This window comes from Arthrobotrys flagrans, assembly GCF_004000055.1.
Source record: "Arthrobotrys flagrans strain CBS H-5679 chromosome Unknown unitig_0, whole genome shotgun sequence".
NCBI classification, from domain to species: domain Eukaryota; kingdom Fungi; phylum Ascomycota; class Orbiliomycetes; order Orbiliales; family Orbiliaceae; genus Arthrobotrys; species Arthrobotrys flagrans.
In genome coordinates this window covers 7235294-7250298 of record NW_027137550.1, presented here as the reverse complement: position 1 = coordinate 7250298, position 15005 = coordinate 7235294, and the positions used below count along the sequence as shown (strand labels likewise).

The 15005-nt window shown below is 46.1% G+C and overlaps 6 protein-coding genes across 6 annotated transcripts; 3 read left to right on the top strand and 3 right to left on the bottom strand.

Moving 5' to 3' along the window:
• Positions 1 to 1593: 1593 nt before the first annotated feature.
• DFL_005132 (uncharacterized protein) lies at positions 1594 to 2403 on the top strand (the record flags this gene model as incomplete). The annotated part of the gene is made up of 2 exons (XM_067634346.1): positions 1594 to 1597; positions 1664 to 2403. The coding sequence occupies 2 exons, from the start codon at positions 1594 to 1596 to the stop codon at positions 2401 to 2403; spliced, it is 744 nt and encodes a 247-aa protein (XP_067492423.1).
• A 361-nt stretch (positions 2404 to 2764) lies between these two features.
• On the bottom strand, positions 2765 to 4097 carry DFL_005131 (uncharacterized protein; the record flags this gene model as incomplete). The annotated part of the gene is made up of 4 exons (XM_067634345.1): positions 2765 to 3252; positions 3316 to 3724; positions 3779 to 3906; positions 3974 to 4097. 4 exons carry the CDS (start codon positions 4095 to 4097, stop codon positions 2765 to 2767), a joined length of 1149 nt encoding a protein of 382 aa, XP_067492422.1.
• Positions 4098 to 5481: 1384 nt separating this feature from the next.
• DFL_005130 (uncharacterized protein) lies at positions 5482 to 7361 on the bottom strand (the record flags this gene model as incomplete). The annotated part of the gene is made up of 2 exons (XM_067634344.1): positions 5482 to 7016; positions 7085 to 7361. The coding sequence occupies 2 exons, from the start codon at positions 7359 to 7361 to the stop codon at positions 5482 to 5484; spliced, it is 1812 nt and encodes a 603-aa protein (XP_067492421.1).
• Positions 7362 to 8815: 1454 nt separating this feature from the next.
• On the top strand, positions 8816 to 9148 carry DFL_005129 (uncharacterized protein; the record flags this gene model as incomplete). Its single annotated transcript, XM_067634342.1, has 1 exon — positions 8816 to 9148. One exon carries the CDS (start codon positions 8816 to 8818, stop codon positions 9146 to 9148), a length of 333 nt encoding a protein of 110 aa, XP_067492420.1.
• Positions 9149 to 9975: 827 nt separating this feature from the next.
• Positions 9976 to 12371, top strand: DFL_005128 (uncharacterized protein; the record flags this gene model as incomplete). The annotated part of the gene is made up of 3 exons (XM_067634341.1): positions 9976 to 10738; positions 10793 to 10883; positions 10940 to 12371. 3 exons carry the CDS (start codon positions 9976 to 9978, stop codon positions 12369 to 12371), a joined length of 2286 nt encoding a protein of 761 aa, XP_067492419.1.
• Positions 12372 to 12538: 167 nt separating this feature from the next.
• Positions 12539 to 14304, bottom strand: DFL_005127 (uncharacterized protein; the record flags this gene model as incomplete). The annotated part of the gene is made up of 4 exons (XM_067634340.1): positions 12539 to 12688; positions 12757 to 13626; positions 13690 to 14109; positions 14173 to 14304. 4 exons carry the CDS (start codon positions 14302 to 14304, stop codon positions 12539 to 12541), a joined length of 1572 nt encoding a protein of 523 aa, XP_067492418.1.
• Between the last annotated feature and the right edge of the window lie 701 nt (positions 14305 to 15005).

Genomic DNA, 15005 nt, shown 5'->3' with positions numbered 1-15005 from the left:
ACCCTCGATGCGTGGAGATTGTTAGATACCTCCCGAATCACGAAACTGCACGTGGAAATAGATTGGCGAGTAAACGACTAAATCGATAGGAGCCTCAGTTATTGTTCGCATTTGGACAGCGACGATGAATATAAGCATGATTGGAGCTACGCAAACACCGATTTATCGGAGACCCTTGTATCATTCTTACGCGAGGCGCCTAACATCGAGCAACTATGGATCCCTACTTCCTATGATTACTAATACGCAAAACGATGTTATGAGGACCCAGAGCCCCAGAAAGTCTCAGGAATCTCCAACACGCGTTCGCCGGTCTATCGAAGCTGCACACACTCAGCATAGAAGGCAAAAATTTCCACCCTTCATATTTCATCGCTCCACCCGATAGCACAAGAATCATTATCTACGAGGGGTTATTCTCCGATAAATGGTTCAAAAAGTTTTGTCAATGCCATTTTGTTAACGTCACTAATATGGTCGTGGAGTATGTGGGTCCGCTTTGATGTCATAACAAGCCCCGTGTGGATCCAAGCCCGTATTCGACCCAACGGTGCGAGACGGATTTTCAGCATTCGGTGGAATCTGCACAGGACGTTAAATTTGCTGGATTACAGAGATTCGAGCTGGTGTTGACTGACGATGACATGGTGCAGGAGTATTCAAATGCTCTACGGCAGTCCGTCCCAAGAAGGAACAGAGGCCTCCATGAAACTTCAAAGAATGGCCTTTCTTAGGATATTGCCGAGGAGAGAATGAACGAAGCATCCAGCAATTCTATCGCCTAGACAAGCCAGCGGCTCACACATACTCTAGGAAATCTTGACGATCAACATCAAGAACTTGGAGTTCAAAACTGTGTGCGGCAATGCTTACAAACGCTTCCTACGAGTCGAGAAGTTGAAAATTTTTTTGAAAGATGGCGAGGACAGGATCAAGGACTTAATAGGGAATGTTACTCCCCGGCTTGTTTTAGAGTGTACCCAGAAGCGCCTCAAAGGACACGAGGAACTCGATGTGGATAAAGTCACCTGGGGATACTTCGAAAAATGATGAAGGTCCTCGAAGATGAAACGGCTTGAAAGGCGAACTTGATCTTGCATCAAATTCCTGTAGTCCCTGTGACACGCGATCTCAACTACACAGGATCCGTTTACTGTACTGTTTTTCTTTCATCATGTTTTAACTTAGCTTATCATTCCTACATCATTACTCGGAGCACCGATGCATCGACTACCGTTCATCCGTTTATCCTTTTCTTTCTTAGTAGCCAGCCTCGATCCATAGCTTTGATATTTTTAGACCGACAGCCCAAGGTTTCTGTTCCGGCGACATCATCAGTCAAATCTGCGAACTGAAATTCGAATATGGAAATGTAATTAATTCGGTGTGTACATGCGCACTAGACGGTTCGCAATGATCGCACATCTTTGTGTTGTTAATGTGGTGATTAGCCTCTGTTCTTACTCACGTGAACAATCGCCAAGTTCTCGAAATTTTGGTTCCAGTTTCCCTTCAGCGACACAAACCAGCCGACGCTCACACACAAACCACCATCATCAAGGTCACTGTCCTCGAACAGTACCACCACCCACCATGTGTAAGCATAAGCCCCCATCCCCCAAATCCCATCCTTAACGAAATCCCTAACCTTCTCAAAACCCAGCTTCGATGCGCAATGCGATCCAACGTCGCAACCACAAAGAACGTTCCCAAATCTCATCCCGTCTGAAATACGGCCACCTCGAAAAACACAAAGACTACGCCCTCCGCGCACAAGATTACAACTCCAAAAAGGCGCGCTTAAAGATCCTAAAGTCGAAAGCTTCGGAAAGAAATCCAGATGAATTTTACTTTGGAATGGTTAACGCCAGAACGAGGGATGGTGGCGTTTTGGTGAAGGAACGGGGCGCGGGTGGGAATGATAGTAGGGTTTTGAGTATGGATACGGTTAGAGGGTTGAAGATGCAGGACAAGGCGTATTTAAGGGTTATGGGAGATGTGGAGAGGAGGAAACGGGAGAGATTAGAGGAGGAGCTGGTGTTTGTGGGTGTTGACGGGGTGGATAGTGGAGTCGGGGGAGGAAAGAAGAAAGTATTCGACGAGGAGGGCAACGTGATCAAACCGGTCAAGGAAAAGAAGAAAGTAGTGGATGAAGACGATATGGATTGGGAGGATGAGGACGACGAGGATGAGGAGAGCAAACCGACCAAAGCCGAACAGAAGGCTGCAAAGGCACGAATGGCAAAATACAAAGAACTCGAGGCGAGAATGAAGCGTGAGGCAGAACTTCGAGGCCTAGAAAGGGAGCTGGATGCACAAAGAGAATTTATGGGCAAGAGTGCACCGAGAATGGGTCTCACAAAGGAAGGGAAGAGGTGGTTCAATAACGCCCGGAAGAAGTAAAAGCCCATCAATTGCCTTCTTGCAAACGTGTACTATATACTGCATGGGTTCTGGTGTTCCGGGAATTCTTTCTTTAAAAGTCCTTTTTATTGGAAATCTTAGCGTTTGTCTAATAGAATTTGGTTATCTATAACGACGGCTAGCTAGTGTACACTATCGAAACTTATCAACGTCGCCCAAATTCAAATTGAAGGATTCGAATCCGAAAGAAAATAATTCCGCTTTGCCCCAAAGACCAACTAGAGTAGAGTTATTAAAAAGAGTAAAAACCGATAACGCCTCGACACACGCAGTTACATATTATGCCCATCTTACCAAAAGCCTACGCCGAAAACCATAAACCCAACACTTTCGCCTGCAACTACAGATAGATCTCTCGAGCTTCTTTCGGTAAGCTGTCAGCAGGGCAATAAGGACATTTATACCGGCTACCAGTGCCTCTAGCAAGCTTTTGCACGGTGTCCTTAGCCAGCACGTGGCCACACGGAATCATCATCGGAGGGTTCGAGTCAGTAGTTTGTTCTTTCGAGACTGGGCAGACGAATATCGAATGGTATTTGAATTTGTCCGGCAATGGTACTTCGACGGGCAGTTCATTTTGACTTGTCCATTCGGTCTTTTTCGCTTTCATGATTGTCGCCATCTTGTTAAATGTAGGGAGGGCGATGGCGCCGGCCGTCGTTGCGACATAAAGTGGTGACTCAGCTGAAAGTCGAAGTAGTGCACAGAATTCAGTAGTAAATGAATCGATTATGCTTTGCCACGACGATTCATCCTGGATGAGGGCAGCGTAAGGTGAACTTGATAGTCTCTCGCGCCATAGCAAGCAGCCGGCAAGTTGTGAAATTTCTATAGAGCACCTTGTCAAAATCCTATTCTCAACCCGGAGCACATATAGGAGACGGCACAAACCTGGGAGATACTTCTTCTGAAACGGTAAAAAACAACTCTTGGAATACTCTAGTGCTTTTACCGGATCATCTGCCCCTCCGTTAAACAAAAAAACCAGATATTGCAAACGATGCAAATCAAATTCTAAGTTGCTAGCCCTAGCCTCTAGCAGATCCCTACGTTTCGCCGCCCATTCTATTGCAGGTTTTAGCTCTTTTCGTCGGAGAGATTCTTGAATAGAAAATAGCTCTCGAAACTCGACTTCCAGGACCGAAGGAACACTTTCAGCAATACCCGCTTCTTTGGCAAACATGTCAGCGATCTCGAAATTGCCCTCCCGGAGGAGATGCATCTGTATCGCGCGGTTTATGAGGGGTTGACGGTTGGCGAGAGCACCAAATGTATTCTCATTGTTATTGTGTTTGAATTTCTGTACGCCATGGATTAGCGTTATGTGTATACAGATATCTAAGAACGTGTATACCTTGTCTAGAGCCTTGCCATATTTCCCGATGCCCGCATGGAGACCCTTCAGGTTGTCGTTTGCAGCCTGGAATCCCGTCTTGAGCTCTGACTCGAGAGTTTGTAGAGTAGGGACAGTCGCACGGGGATCTTGAATAATAAGTCAGTCTCAATCATGCCCCGGTTTCTTTAAACACGAAATAATAGTCTGCAATACCCTTTTCGATGGTCGCCTTCGCAGCCATCAATATTTCCAAGCATTTGTCGATGTCTTTGATGGACTTGGACAGGTTCGCCCCCCCATTTGTGAGCTTGTCCAACTCCTTCTCGATCACATCCATCTTGAGCCTATCTCGTAGTTGTAGTACGGGTCCGGAAGGTAATGGTCGTGAAGGGTTGTACCATTTAACGTTGGGTCCACGGAGGAAGAGAGTATCGTCAGCGATACATCGTCGTGGAGGAGGCTAAAGTGGGCTAATTAGCAGCTGTCGGCTGGACCGCGGTTTCGGGGTGTGGCGTCGGTATCCAGCCACCCTCAACACGTCTGGCACGTGACTATAAAATACAGAGACCTCGCTGGGAAATCTAATAGGAATTATATTTGGGACTCTTGGGAATACCTTCGTTACCCATACTCTACTTATTTTTGGAATCTTGGTCTGTATCGCCAAAGTATCATTGTATAATACAATGCAAAGAGCTCTTTCCTCCATCCACTGCAAGTCAGATGCAGACAGCAACACATTTACAAAGTACAACGTTGTAGGATGACCTCCAACTCGCTCGTCTGGCAAAATTAAAGCACAAGACTGAAGACGATCCCGTATGATAACAAATCGACACCAAGTCTACGATCCTAAAGTGAGATGGAGATCGATCTTGGAAGGTTGTACCGGAAACCCGTTATTCCTCTCACTCCAACAGCATCTTGCACTACGACCTAGTTCACATGCGTTCCCTATCGAAAATACATTGCTCGTTTTTATATCTACCATGCATTATTCATCAGAATTCAGCATACAAGTTGTACCGCATATGCGGGTATCAGAGGTTATGCCCCTTCACAAAAAACCGGAGTTAGCAGCTGGAAAGCTATTATTCCGGGTTGCATTGCGAAGCGCTAGGTCAGAATAAGTTGGCCTCGTGAGAAAGCACTCAAAATCTCTGTATACATCTAGGTCCCCGTGGTAGCCTTAAAAGTTAATACCAGAATTCCATGCGGTTTGGATCGGGAATTAGTCGCATTCTACGACTTCAAACGTACAATTGGCTTTGCTTTGTTGAATTAGCTCTCAGCTCAGCTGTTATCAGGAGCTTTCAGATCGACATCGAACTGCCCGAGCAACTCTGAAACATATTTCAATATTGCCCCGGAAAAACTACAACATTGCTTTGTCGAATATACCATCCGTCTACCTTCGTCGCCTCAAATACCTACTCCCTTGATATCGTATATACCACCCTGTCAAATATGACCCACGAAACCGAAACAGACCCTAAGATCACGGACTATATTGACCTAAGGTATTTGCGACGAAGGAAATTCAATGACGGCCTATACACATGAAGCTATGTATAGAGAATTCGAATCGATTCCAATGACGAGATATGTTAACTAATATTAAAAACTATGTACAAAATTTCCGTTCCATGCAGGGGTATATTTGGTCTCGTGCCCAGGGTATATTATATTTTATGTATCCTCAACTCACTCCAACATCGATCTCAAACCGAGAGAGCTTTACAAAATGCAAATTTTTTCTCAAAAAGGATATTCTTCTTGTTCTGATTGAGAGTCGCGCTTGTTTCGGCCCAGCTCTGCGGCTTTACCAAGTCGAACAAAAAGTTGGCAAGCTTGCTTTCGCTCTCGATTTTAGCCACTGTGGTGTAGCTATAATCGAATCTAAAGCTACTCTCGAATTTCGCACCGACTTCCGGTTTACCATCACAAAGGCCTGTTGTGTCAAAACCCAAGTCCATGGTAGAGATCAGCTGAGGGTTTAATCCCGCCCATACACCGAGTTTTCCGCTGATGGTGCTGTTTTTGAAGAATGTTGCGCCGACACCGACCCCTAGACGGAAGTACGGGTTGACTTCGGAGTGTGTTCTCACATGAGAAGCACGGATAATAGGATCGACTTTGACTGTTCCCCAGTCTTTCTGGAGGACCTGGACCTTATCGCCACTAGTAGCCTTCAACATGAGAAGAGGCGAACCAGTGTCTAGATTAAATCCAACGGTGAAATTTCCCGAAGCGCCAGCCTTCATGATGACACCCGGTCCACTCAAGAATTGGGGCTCTAGACAAATGATATTCTTGATAACATATGCCTTCATTCCTTTCGAGATGAAGTCTGCAACATAGTTGAGCTCCTTGGCCACTGTGACTTTCCCGGTGAGTTCGAGTTGAAGCCTTGCCTTGATCTTCGGTCGGAATCCAACTATTAGTTCGGTCTTTCCGGTCTTCGAATCACGTCCGCCGGATGCTGTATACTCAAAGGTGCCCTTGACGTAGCAGCCGACACAAGTTCCTTTGACTTCGTAGTTAGACTGGACTCCGTCAAGATCCGGGATTGTGCCGCTTGATTCCACAAATGCAACCCTATCGTTGAGGTCGTCATTTCCCCATTCAACGGTAGCTGTAGCCATCGCATCGAAATTCGGGATGAGCTTCCACGCTCCCTCAAGAGCAGCCTTAGCAGCTCCAGTCAGGGCTTCTAGATCTACAAAACCGTAGTCGCCATTCTCTTTACATCCAGGAATTTTGATATCCGCGGCCTTAGCTCTGGCACAGATAAAGTCTGCGATAATAATGGTGATCGGAGAAGGATAGTATCCAACTTCGATAGGGTCTCGTCTTTTGGCGAGCTTGATGATCGGGTGTTGGATGGTTTCGAAATTGAATGTAAAGTCTCCAAGTGCTTCATCCCACGATGCATGTGTAGTAGTAAGCACTATAGTCGACTTTCGTGCATCCGACTTGATGGAAACGACTTTGTGGGGCATCCTTTCGTCCTCGGGGTTGCAGCCGTTGTGGTGGTGTTGGGAAACGAGGAAGAAGTGGTCTTGATCCTTCCGGTTGACCCAGTCCCATTGTTTGGTGGCATAGGTCATTGCATCCTTGTCTTGGAATTCAAGGATGATGTCTTCGCCCCGGCAGCTGATACTCTTTGTAAAGCCATCGAATTTCTCCAAGGCTATTAAAGGGTGTTCCGCTTGCGGCTTCGCATTGATAGTGGCAAGATGGATGTCATATCCCGCTAATGTTCACCAGTTTTTTTAGTAACTAGCAGTATGAATAAGGGCATATAGAGGAGAATAAACTTACTAGCAGGCTTCGCGAAATAGAGAGTAGCCGTCTCTTCAAGATGTAAACTCGAAAGGTCGTCGCTTCGCTTTTGCAAATGTGGGAACAGATATTCCTCACGAATTGGAAGAAGGTTATGAGCGTCCGGCGTCTGTTTGACTACAGGAGCAGGAGCTATCTTAGAGCGAGCGTACGCAGCATAACCGCGATCTCCACCATAGTTGAAAACACCAGCTGAAGCCTGTGTTCCAAATAAACCGAACGATAATGCGACTGACAGGAATTTCGAGGGTACCATTTTTCGTCTACCCGTTAGAGATGTATGGTGAAGAAAAGACCTCGTGAGACTATTCCTGACGGTATATTAATATACTATCTTGAAGATTAGACTCTATGAGGGATCTTATAGGAGATCCAAGAAAAAAAGAAAAGGTAAAATGCGGGAAGTAGATCTAAAGAGAAGGTATAGATGTGATATGAAAGATAGCCTCGGCCCCAGCCCTGACGTGATAATCTTAATCCCTATCACGAAATAGTAACATTACACTATCGTAAGACAGCAGTATAGAACGCCACAAATAGCAGATGATATGAGTATATTGCTTATATACTCTTATATCTTGACGATCGTGTTTCTGAAAGATCGATAGCGACGTGACATCTCGGTGCACTCGAGAACTCGGGGAGCGCCCGCCAGAACCTCAGGATCAAAACAAAAAGTTATCGTTCTTAGATGTTCCAACAAGACCTCACGATCTATGCTGTTACGTACTAGCGAAAATAATTGCGCTCGAACATCGCGAGCTCCAGTTGGGTAACAACCAATCCAGGTCAGGCGTATATGCCACGCCAAAGCCAAGAAGTCGGTAGCGTAATTGTTCAAGTTAGGAAACAAATCAATTGTTGCATTTTGGCAGATTTTTAACGTTCAACTTGTCAATAGACGACGGAGTATTAGCAAATATTAACCATTTCCAAGCCCCTGGCCAAGAGGCCGGGACTTGCCCCAGTCATATTAGTCGTCATAAAATTTCCGCTACGAGGCGAAATTAGCCTCTCGCTAATCTATGTATGTTGGATCTAGAATCTCTATAGCAGGTACGCTATTGTGGCGAGGTTGTGTTTTAAAAGAGCAGCTAGCCAGTTGAAACGGGGGAATTCGGAATCCCCACTCCGAAAGAGGAAGACAAGTAGACGATTAGAACAACCAACGATGACCTGACCTAGACATGATTCAGATCCCCGCAATGCTTCCTCGGGCAATAGTCGAGATGATCTGTAACATATCAACATACCTAATTGAGATTTAAACTCTATCGCATATTAGTATATTATGCGACAGCCCAGGCTGCAAAGATTTTCTTTCTGGAGAATATTCGAATCTTCGTTGGTGAGTGTCTCGTAATGCACGAGGTTCCACCTGTCCAAAAGTCTCCCAGGAACGTTAACTTGAGACCTACCCATGTATGGAGGGGTATATAAATCGATATTTCGACCGTGCAAGGATTACTCTCTCCTAGATTTATCAGAAAAGACTGATCGAACTAGAGTCCCCAAGCTATTCTGCCATACTACATGCTATATTTACCCTGGTTAATAATTCCGTACCCTGCTGGTTAATACCTTCTCTTATGACCTCTTTTCTTTACCAATTGAAGATAACCCTTGCTATCTTTCCCCACCGGGTTTAATATTCCGGGAAGGTCTACGCCCTTCATAACTGCGACCGATCGATCTTCGGAAATAACAGCCATGAAGATCTCCAACTTCATCGTTGTGCCTTTTTTGATCCCTGCTGTTTTGTCAGCACCTCTTGCCAACACCGGCCTCGGCATCTACAAACGCCTCTCACAAGGAATCTATCAATCCAAGATCCTCCGACGAGCACCAAACCCAGACGCTCCAGAACCCGGGGTAATGAAGAAATTACTTTTTGAAACACCTGTGGTCGAAGCACTCGATCCCGAGATCCTCAAAGTCCTAGAAGCCATGCCGGACGCCGTCTTCGACAAGTTAAGTACGGTCACAAGTGACAAATTCCTGGCTTATTTAGATGCTCTTCTTGCTGGCAAGATCCCTGAGTGAGAACTTTGCTCTATTTCCATTTTTTCTTTTCTTTTCTTTTCTTTTTTTTTTGAATGAATGAATGAACTGTATACCAGAACAAAAGTTACGAAATTAGTGCTTCTTCATATGTAAATATTTCAATCTTGTCGACCCCTGTCATGATCCGTCAAGTTGCGGCGGATTACAACAAAAGCTCTCACACTGTATTTCATCAACACTTTTTTGTGTTGCACTTTTGGGCTCAATTTTGTGTGGCTTCTTGTGTTGTGGCTGGTATCCACTCCTGTGGCGTTCTCTTAAAATAGCTGAAGCACTTTGTATAATAGATTAAATTTCAATCATCTCTCTTTTACGAAGTATTACAAAATTCTACTACGTAAATATAATTATCCTTACAGATGCTAGAGTTTACTGTATTTGATGTACCTGGCCTGGTTTGATCAGAGGCAGCTGCCCGCTGTGTCAGAATGTCGCCTGAACACGACCTGGTTCATCAGCAGTAACTCCGAGACAATGTACTCCTCGTTCCCGAAATCCTTCGCTTTCCAACCTATTCGATCCCTCCCCCGAGCCAGATGTGTCTATACAGCTGCGGACCAAGCTGTAGACCACCAAGCCGGTTATCTCGCAAAATGTGTTGCGACAGGGTTGACAACGTTACACGAAACTCCAAAAATGTGTTGGGCTCCAAAATTTTCTCTTGGCATCGCGCTTTCTGTTCAAAAATTTCTGTTCGCTGGGTTCGATAAAGATCCTCATCTAGCATTCTGCGCGCGACAATTGTCCACCACCACCACCACCACCGGTCGCCGTAAATCCCACTCACTACCAGTTAGTCGCCAACCATGGCCAAATCGAAAGCTACCAAGAAGTTCGAAAAGAACAAATTACCCAAAGTCATCGAGCAGCGCAATGCCGTCAAGAAGATAAAGCAGCGACTGAAGACGTCGAAGAAGCGAAAGACTGAAGATCGAGAGTACTATAACGACGAACAGGCTTCTGATGACGAAGAAACTAAGAAGCAGAAGAAAACCAAGGTTGCTTCGGCGACTGACGGTGATTTATTCGAGAATATGAGCGTGGAACAGTTTTTCCAAGGAGGATTCGAGGTGCCGTCGCAGCCGACGAAGGAGGGCAAGAAGAAAGAGAAGAGCGGAAAACGGAAGAGGAGTGAGGCAGAGGAGGCAGCAGCTGCTGAAGAAGGCTCGGACTCAGATGAAAAGCAGGGAGGCGACGCAATTGAGAGCCACAAGGACCAGTTGGCGGCACTCGCAGAGAAAGACCCCGAGTTCTTCAAGTACCTACAGGAGAACGACTCAGAGCTATTGGATTTCAAGATGGCGGAGCAGGACGACCTAAGTGCGATTAGTGATCTTGAAGAAGATGATGAAGAAGAGGCGCCTTCAAAGAAGGCCAAGAAGGGCAAGGCAGATGACGACGGGAAGTCGAAGATTGTCAAGAAGGCACAAATCGAACAATGGGAGAAGTCATTAAAAGAGCAGCACAGTTTGAGGGCGACAAGGGAAGTTGTTCTAGCATTCAGAGCTGCTGCGCACGTAGGAGAGGCAGAGGAGAAGAACTTCAAGTATTCGATTGCGAACCCCGATGGTATGGTCTTGTCACAAATCCTCCTCTGAAAGCTATGCGCTAACCATGATCTAGTCTACCACGATCTGCTTGTCCTTGCTTTGAAACGGATACCCGAGGTTCTCAATCATCATCTTCCCGTAAAAGAGCTACCGAGTGGCAAGATGTAAGTTCCCTCATGATGTTTTCTCTGCCAAGGCCTGTACTAACTTCTTATTATAGCCGTATTTCCACCGACTCCGCAAAATTTAAGACCCTCACAACCCTCCTCAAGTCCCATTCATCCTCTCTCCTACACCTCCTCTCCAATCTTACAGACTCTTCCACCACAAAACTCGTCCTAAACTCTACCCTCGGCCTGATTCCATACCTCCTCTCGTTCCGTCGATTTCTCCGAGACTTCGTAAAGCAGGTCGTCGAAATCTGGTCATCTCCTTCAACCGAAGACTCCGCCCGAGTGACCGCCTATCTAGTTCTCCGCAAACTCATCGTCATCGGAGACTCAACTCTCCAAGAAGCCTGTCTCAAGGCCGCCTACAATGGTCTCCTCAAAGGCTGCAGAGGAACAACCACACATACCCTCCCAAGCATCAATCTCATGAAAAACGGCGGTATCGATCTCTTCGGTGTCGACGAGGACCTTTCTTACATGCTCGGATTCGGCTATATCCGTCAACTCGCCGTCCATTTACGAAATAGCATCACAAATAACTCGAAGGAAAGCTACAAGCAAGTTTACAATTGGCAGTATGTGCACTCATTAGACTTCTGGTCCAGAGTGCTCGCTACGCATTGTGATGGACTGAAGCAAGCGGAGAAGGGTAAACAAAGCCCGCTTCATCCATTGATATACCCGCTCGTGCAGGTTACGCTAGGCGCGGCGCGGTTAATACCTACCGCACAATATTTCCCACTCCGACTACATTTGATCAGATCGTTGATCCGCTTATCGAGACATACTGGGGTGTATATCCCCCTCGCATCGATAATTTTGGAAATCCTCACCTCAAACGAGATGAAGAAGCCACCAAAGGCGTCGACACTGAAACCCCTGGACTTCGCCACAATCATCAGAGTGCCGAAGAGTTATCTACGAACCCGGGTCTTACAAGATGGAGTTGGAGACCAGGTTGTGGAGGTTCTCAGCGAGTACTTCGTACTATGGGCGACAAGCGTGGCTTTCCCGGAACTAATTGTTCCACCGGTGATGATCGTTCGAAAGTACTTGAAGAAAGCTAGCGCCCCCGGTACCGGGAATAAAAACGTTAGGTTTAACAATGCGTTGGCTGGGTTGGTGGCAAGGTTAGAGAGCAACGCCAAGTGGATTGAGGAGAAGAGACGGGATGTTAACTTCGGACCCGGAAGAATGGACGAGGTTATGGGATTCTCGAAGAGGTTGGAGTGGGAAAAGAGTCCGCTAGGTGTTTATGTGATTACCCAAAGGAACGTGCGAGAAGAGAGGGGGAAGAATTTAGAAGAGGCGAAGAAGGAAGAGGAGAGGCGAGAGAAGAAGGAAAAGGAGAGCGGAAAGGCGAAGCCGAACAAGGGCAAGAAGACAAAACAGGTTGCGGAGGAGGAAGAGAGTGACGAGGACGTTAGCGAGGATGACGATGAAGAGAGCTTGGAGTTCGACAGCGACGAGGATGACGAATGATCTATTGTATAAAATATAATTAGGAGATCTATATAGGTCTTAGGGCACAAGTTTATTAAATATTACGGTGTACGATAGGAGTTTCCAGTACAAAATATATACATCAAGTCCCTAATTTTTTCGCTTCAAACACCAAAACATGCTGCTTTTACATGGAGAGCCTGCGTTTAGAACTTGATCGTGATATTCTTTAGATCAAGCCCGACAGCCAAGCTGCTCAAACCAAATGCGTATGCAAATAAGATACCCATAGAGACCGGCGTTTTGGTTTCGATCGTGTTCATGGTCATATTGACCAGCCCAGTAGCAATATTCGCCTACAGATCCAAAAATGACTGTTGTTAGCATGTTTTACCACGAAACGGTAAACGAAAAATGTACTTACCACCAGAAAGATAATCAATCCATTCCTATTGAATGCCCTTAACAACCTAGGACTCCTCTCCTCATACGTCGCCGCCGAACTACCCTTCCCACCGACAGACTCCGAATCACCCCAACATGTCGTTTCGATCAAATAAAACGCCAAAAGCTGCCAGCAGTTAAAGGCCCCAACCCAGCACAGATACGGCATATTTGCTATTCTCCGCGAGATCTGCGTATTTATCATGCCATACTTGTAGTTATCAGTCAACTGATACAACATTGTCCAGACGATGGCCTGAAGCAACAATGGCTTGAGAAGCGGCTTCTTCGCTGAGTTTTGAGCGGATGTCTTCTTCTTGCCGATCGCTTGTGGTTGTTTGCTTTGTGATTGCGGTTGCTGTTGGAGGGGTAATATCCTCATGCCTGTTGCCTGACCCGCTAGGAAGATAGCGAGGTATCCGAAAAACGATGCGATTCCCTCCTTATTAGCATTAATGATATTTGTGCGTTCAGCAAGGAGAACCCAATTCTGAAGCCCATAGTTAAATAAAACCAACTGATACCCCGCACCGGTACAAATAGCCAACAGCTCAGGGAAAGCCATTTTGGTAAAAGTCCCTTGAAATAGAGCCACGAACGGTGGTAGACAACCAAGGGTCATAAAAAAGTTCCAGTGTAATCCGTATTCAGTGATGTGTTCATGATAATCGGCAGTTTTGGTAAGGAAAAGTCTGATGAGGCCGAGAGCTAGTAATGCTAGAGAGCTTCGGAAGCTTCGTTTCAGGCGGGTGACTAAAGGTGCGGTTTTGCCGAGGTGGGCATCCCGTAGGATACCGCGGGCGGTGGCGACACCGTTCGCAAAGACGAAAGAGCCGACGCCGAGATCCATCTATATACCCCATGGTCAACTAAGCACTTCCGGAGGGATATTTCGTATAGTTTTAGCCCGTACCAAACTTTGACCCCAAGTCTCGACTTTAGCGAAACGCCTTGGGAACACAGGGAAATCTACTGCGAGAATGGCAAGACAAGTAATCATCATCATGCCACCCCTCCAAACAGTAATAAACGCCTTTTTCGGAAGATAAACATCCAGCTTCTCTTTCTCGGACAACTCTTTTGCTACATCGTCCTTTGGTGGTGGCTTTCGTGATCTCGTTTGAGTCAACGGAGACTGTGTGAAGTATAGAACACACCCATTCAGGGCGAGGAAGAGACTGAAGTATATCGCATATTTGGAGTACACGGTAATTGAAAGTAAGAGAGCTGCCGCGTTTAATCCGAAGTCTATCAGGAATAACGGTAAAGAATATTCATCTGATTGAAAGAAGCCTTTCCGGGTTTGAAGTGCGGCATAGATAAAATATGCAATCTGTCAAAGACTCCATTTGTTAGAATATGCCCACGCCAAGTGGAGATAAAGTAGGGGCCATACCGGCGCTGCGGAAGTGACAAAATTGATCTCTGTTATCGACCCACCCGTAAGGTTCGAGTAGAATGCTTCCTTGTTGTCCTTAAGTGACTGGTATATTTTGGCCGCTGCGGCCTGCTCCGGAGTCGCTTCCATAGCTACTTAGGTGGAATTGAATGAATTGGATATCGACACAACAGTCGTGAATATTAACGTTCTCAGCGACTGTTATATAGACGGTATACGACTGTCAACGGATTTGAGGGCTTTATTCAGGAGCTCGTGGTGGAGAACATCGTGGCATATTCACTGGCGCAGAGGCTTCGAGAAGGCATGACGTTCGAGGTTTAGGCTGGCTTGAGTACAAAATGGCCACAGTACCGCAGCCAGGCATCCAGGGCTCATGCGCCGAGAAATTGATGCCTGGGGAGGTTCTGGGCAGGGGAATTCCCGGTCCCGCGTGGCTGCTTTGGGAAATACCACAAGTGAGCAACGCAGCTTCTTTTTCTCTCGATATTGATTAGGAACAAAGATTTAAAGATTAGATCTAATAGAGAAGAAGTATTCGGCGATGGTTTTGCTATCGAAGCCACGGTCAGAACTTTGTGTCTAAGGTATGTTGTTATGAGACCCTAGCTCGAGGCTTTTGACTATATCGGCGACCAATGCAATGGCTCACTAAACGTACTAGAAGATAGAGCTATAGGGCTCCTCATGTTCCTGCCCATTATATCCTTAAGACCTGTAACGTGGCAAGCGGATATACCATGTTGCTTTAGTGTTTGAACGTTTGCTTTAATGAATGTTGTACCCGAGTATCGGTTGATTGCGTGGTTCGATATTCGATTTTGCACTGT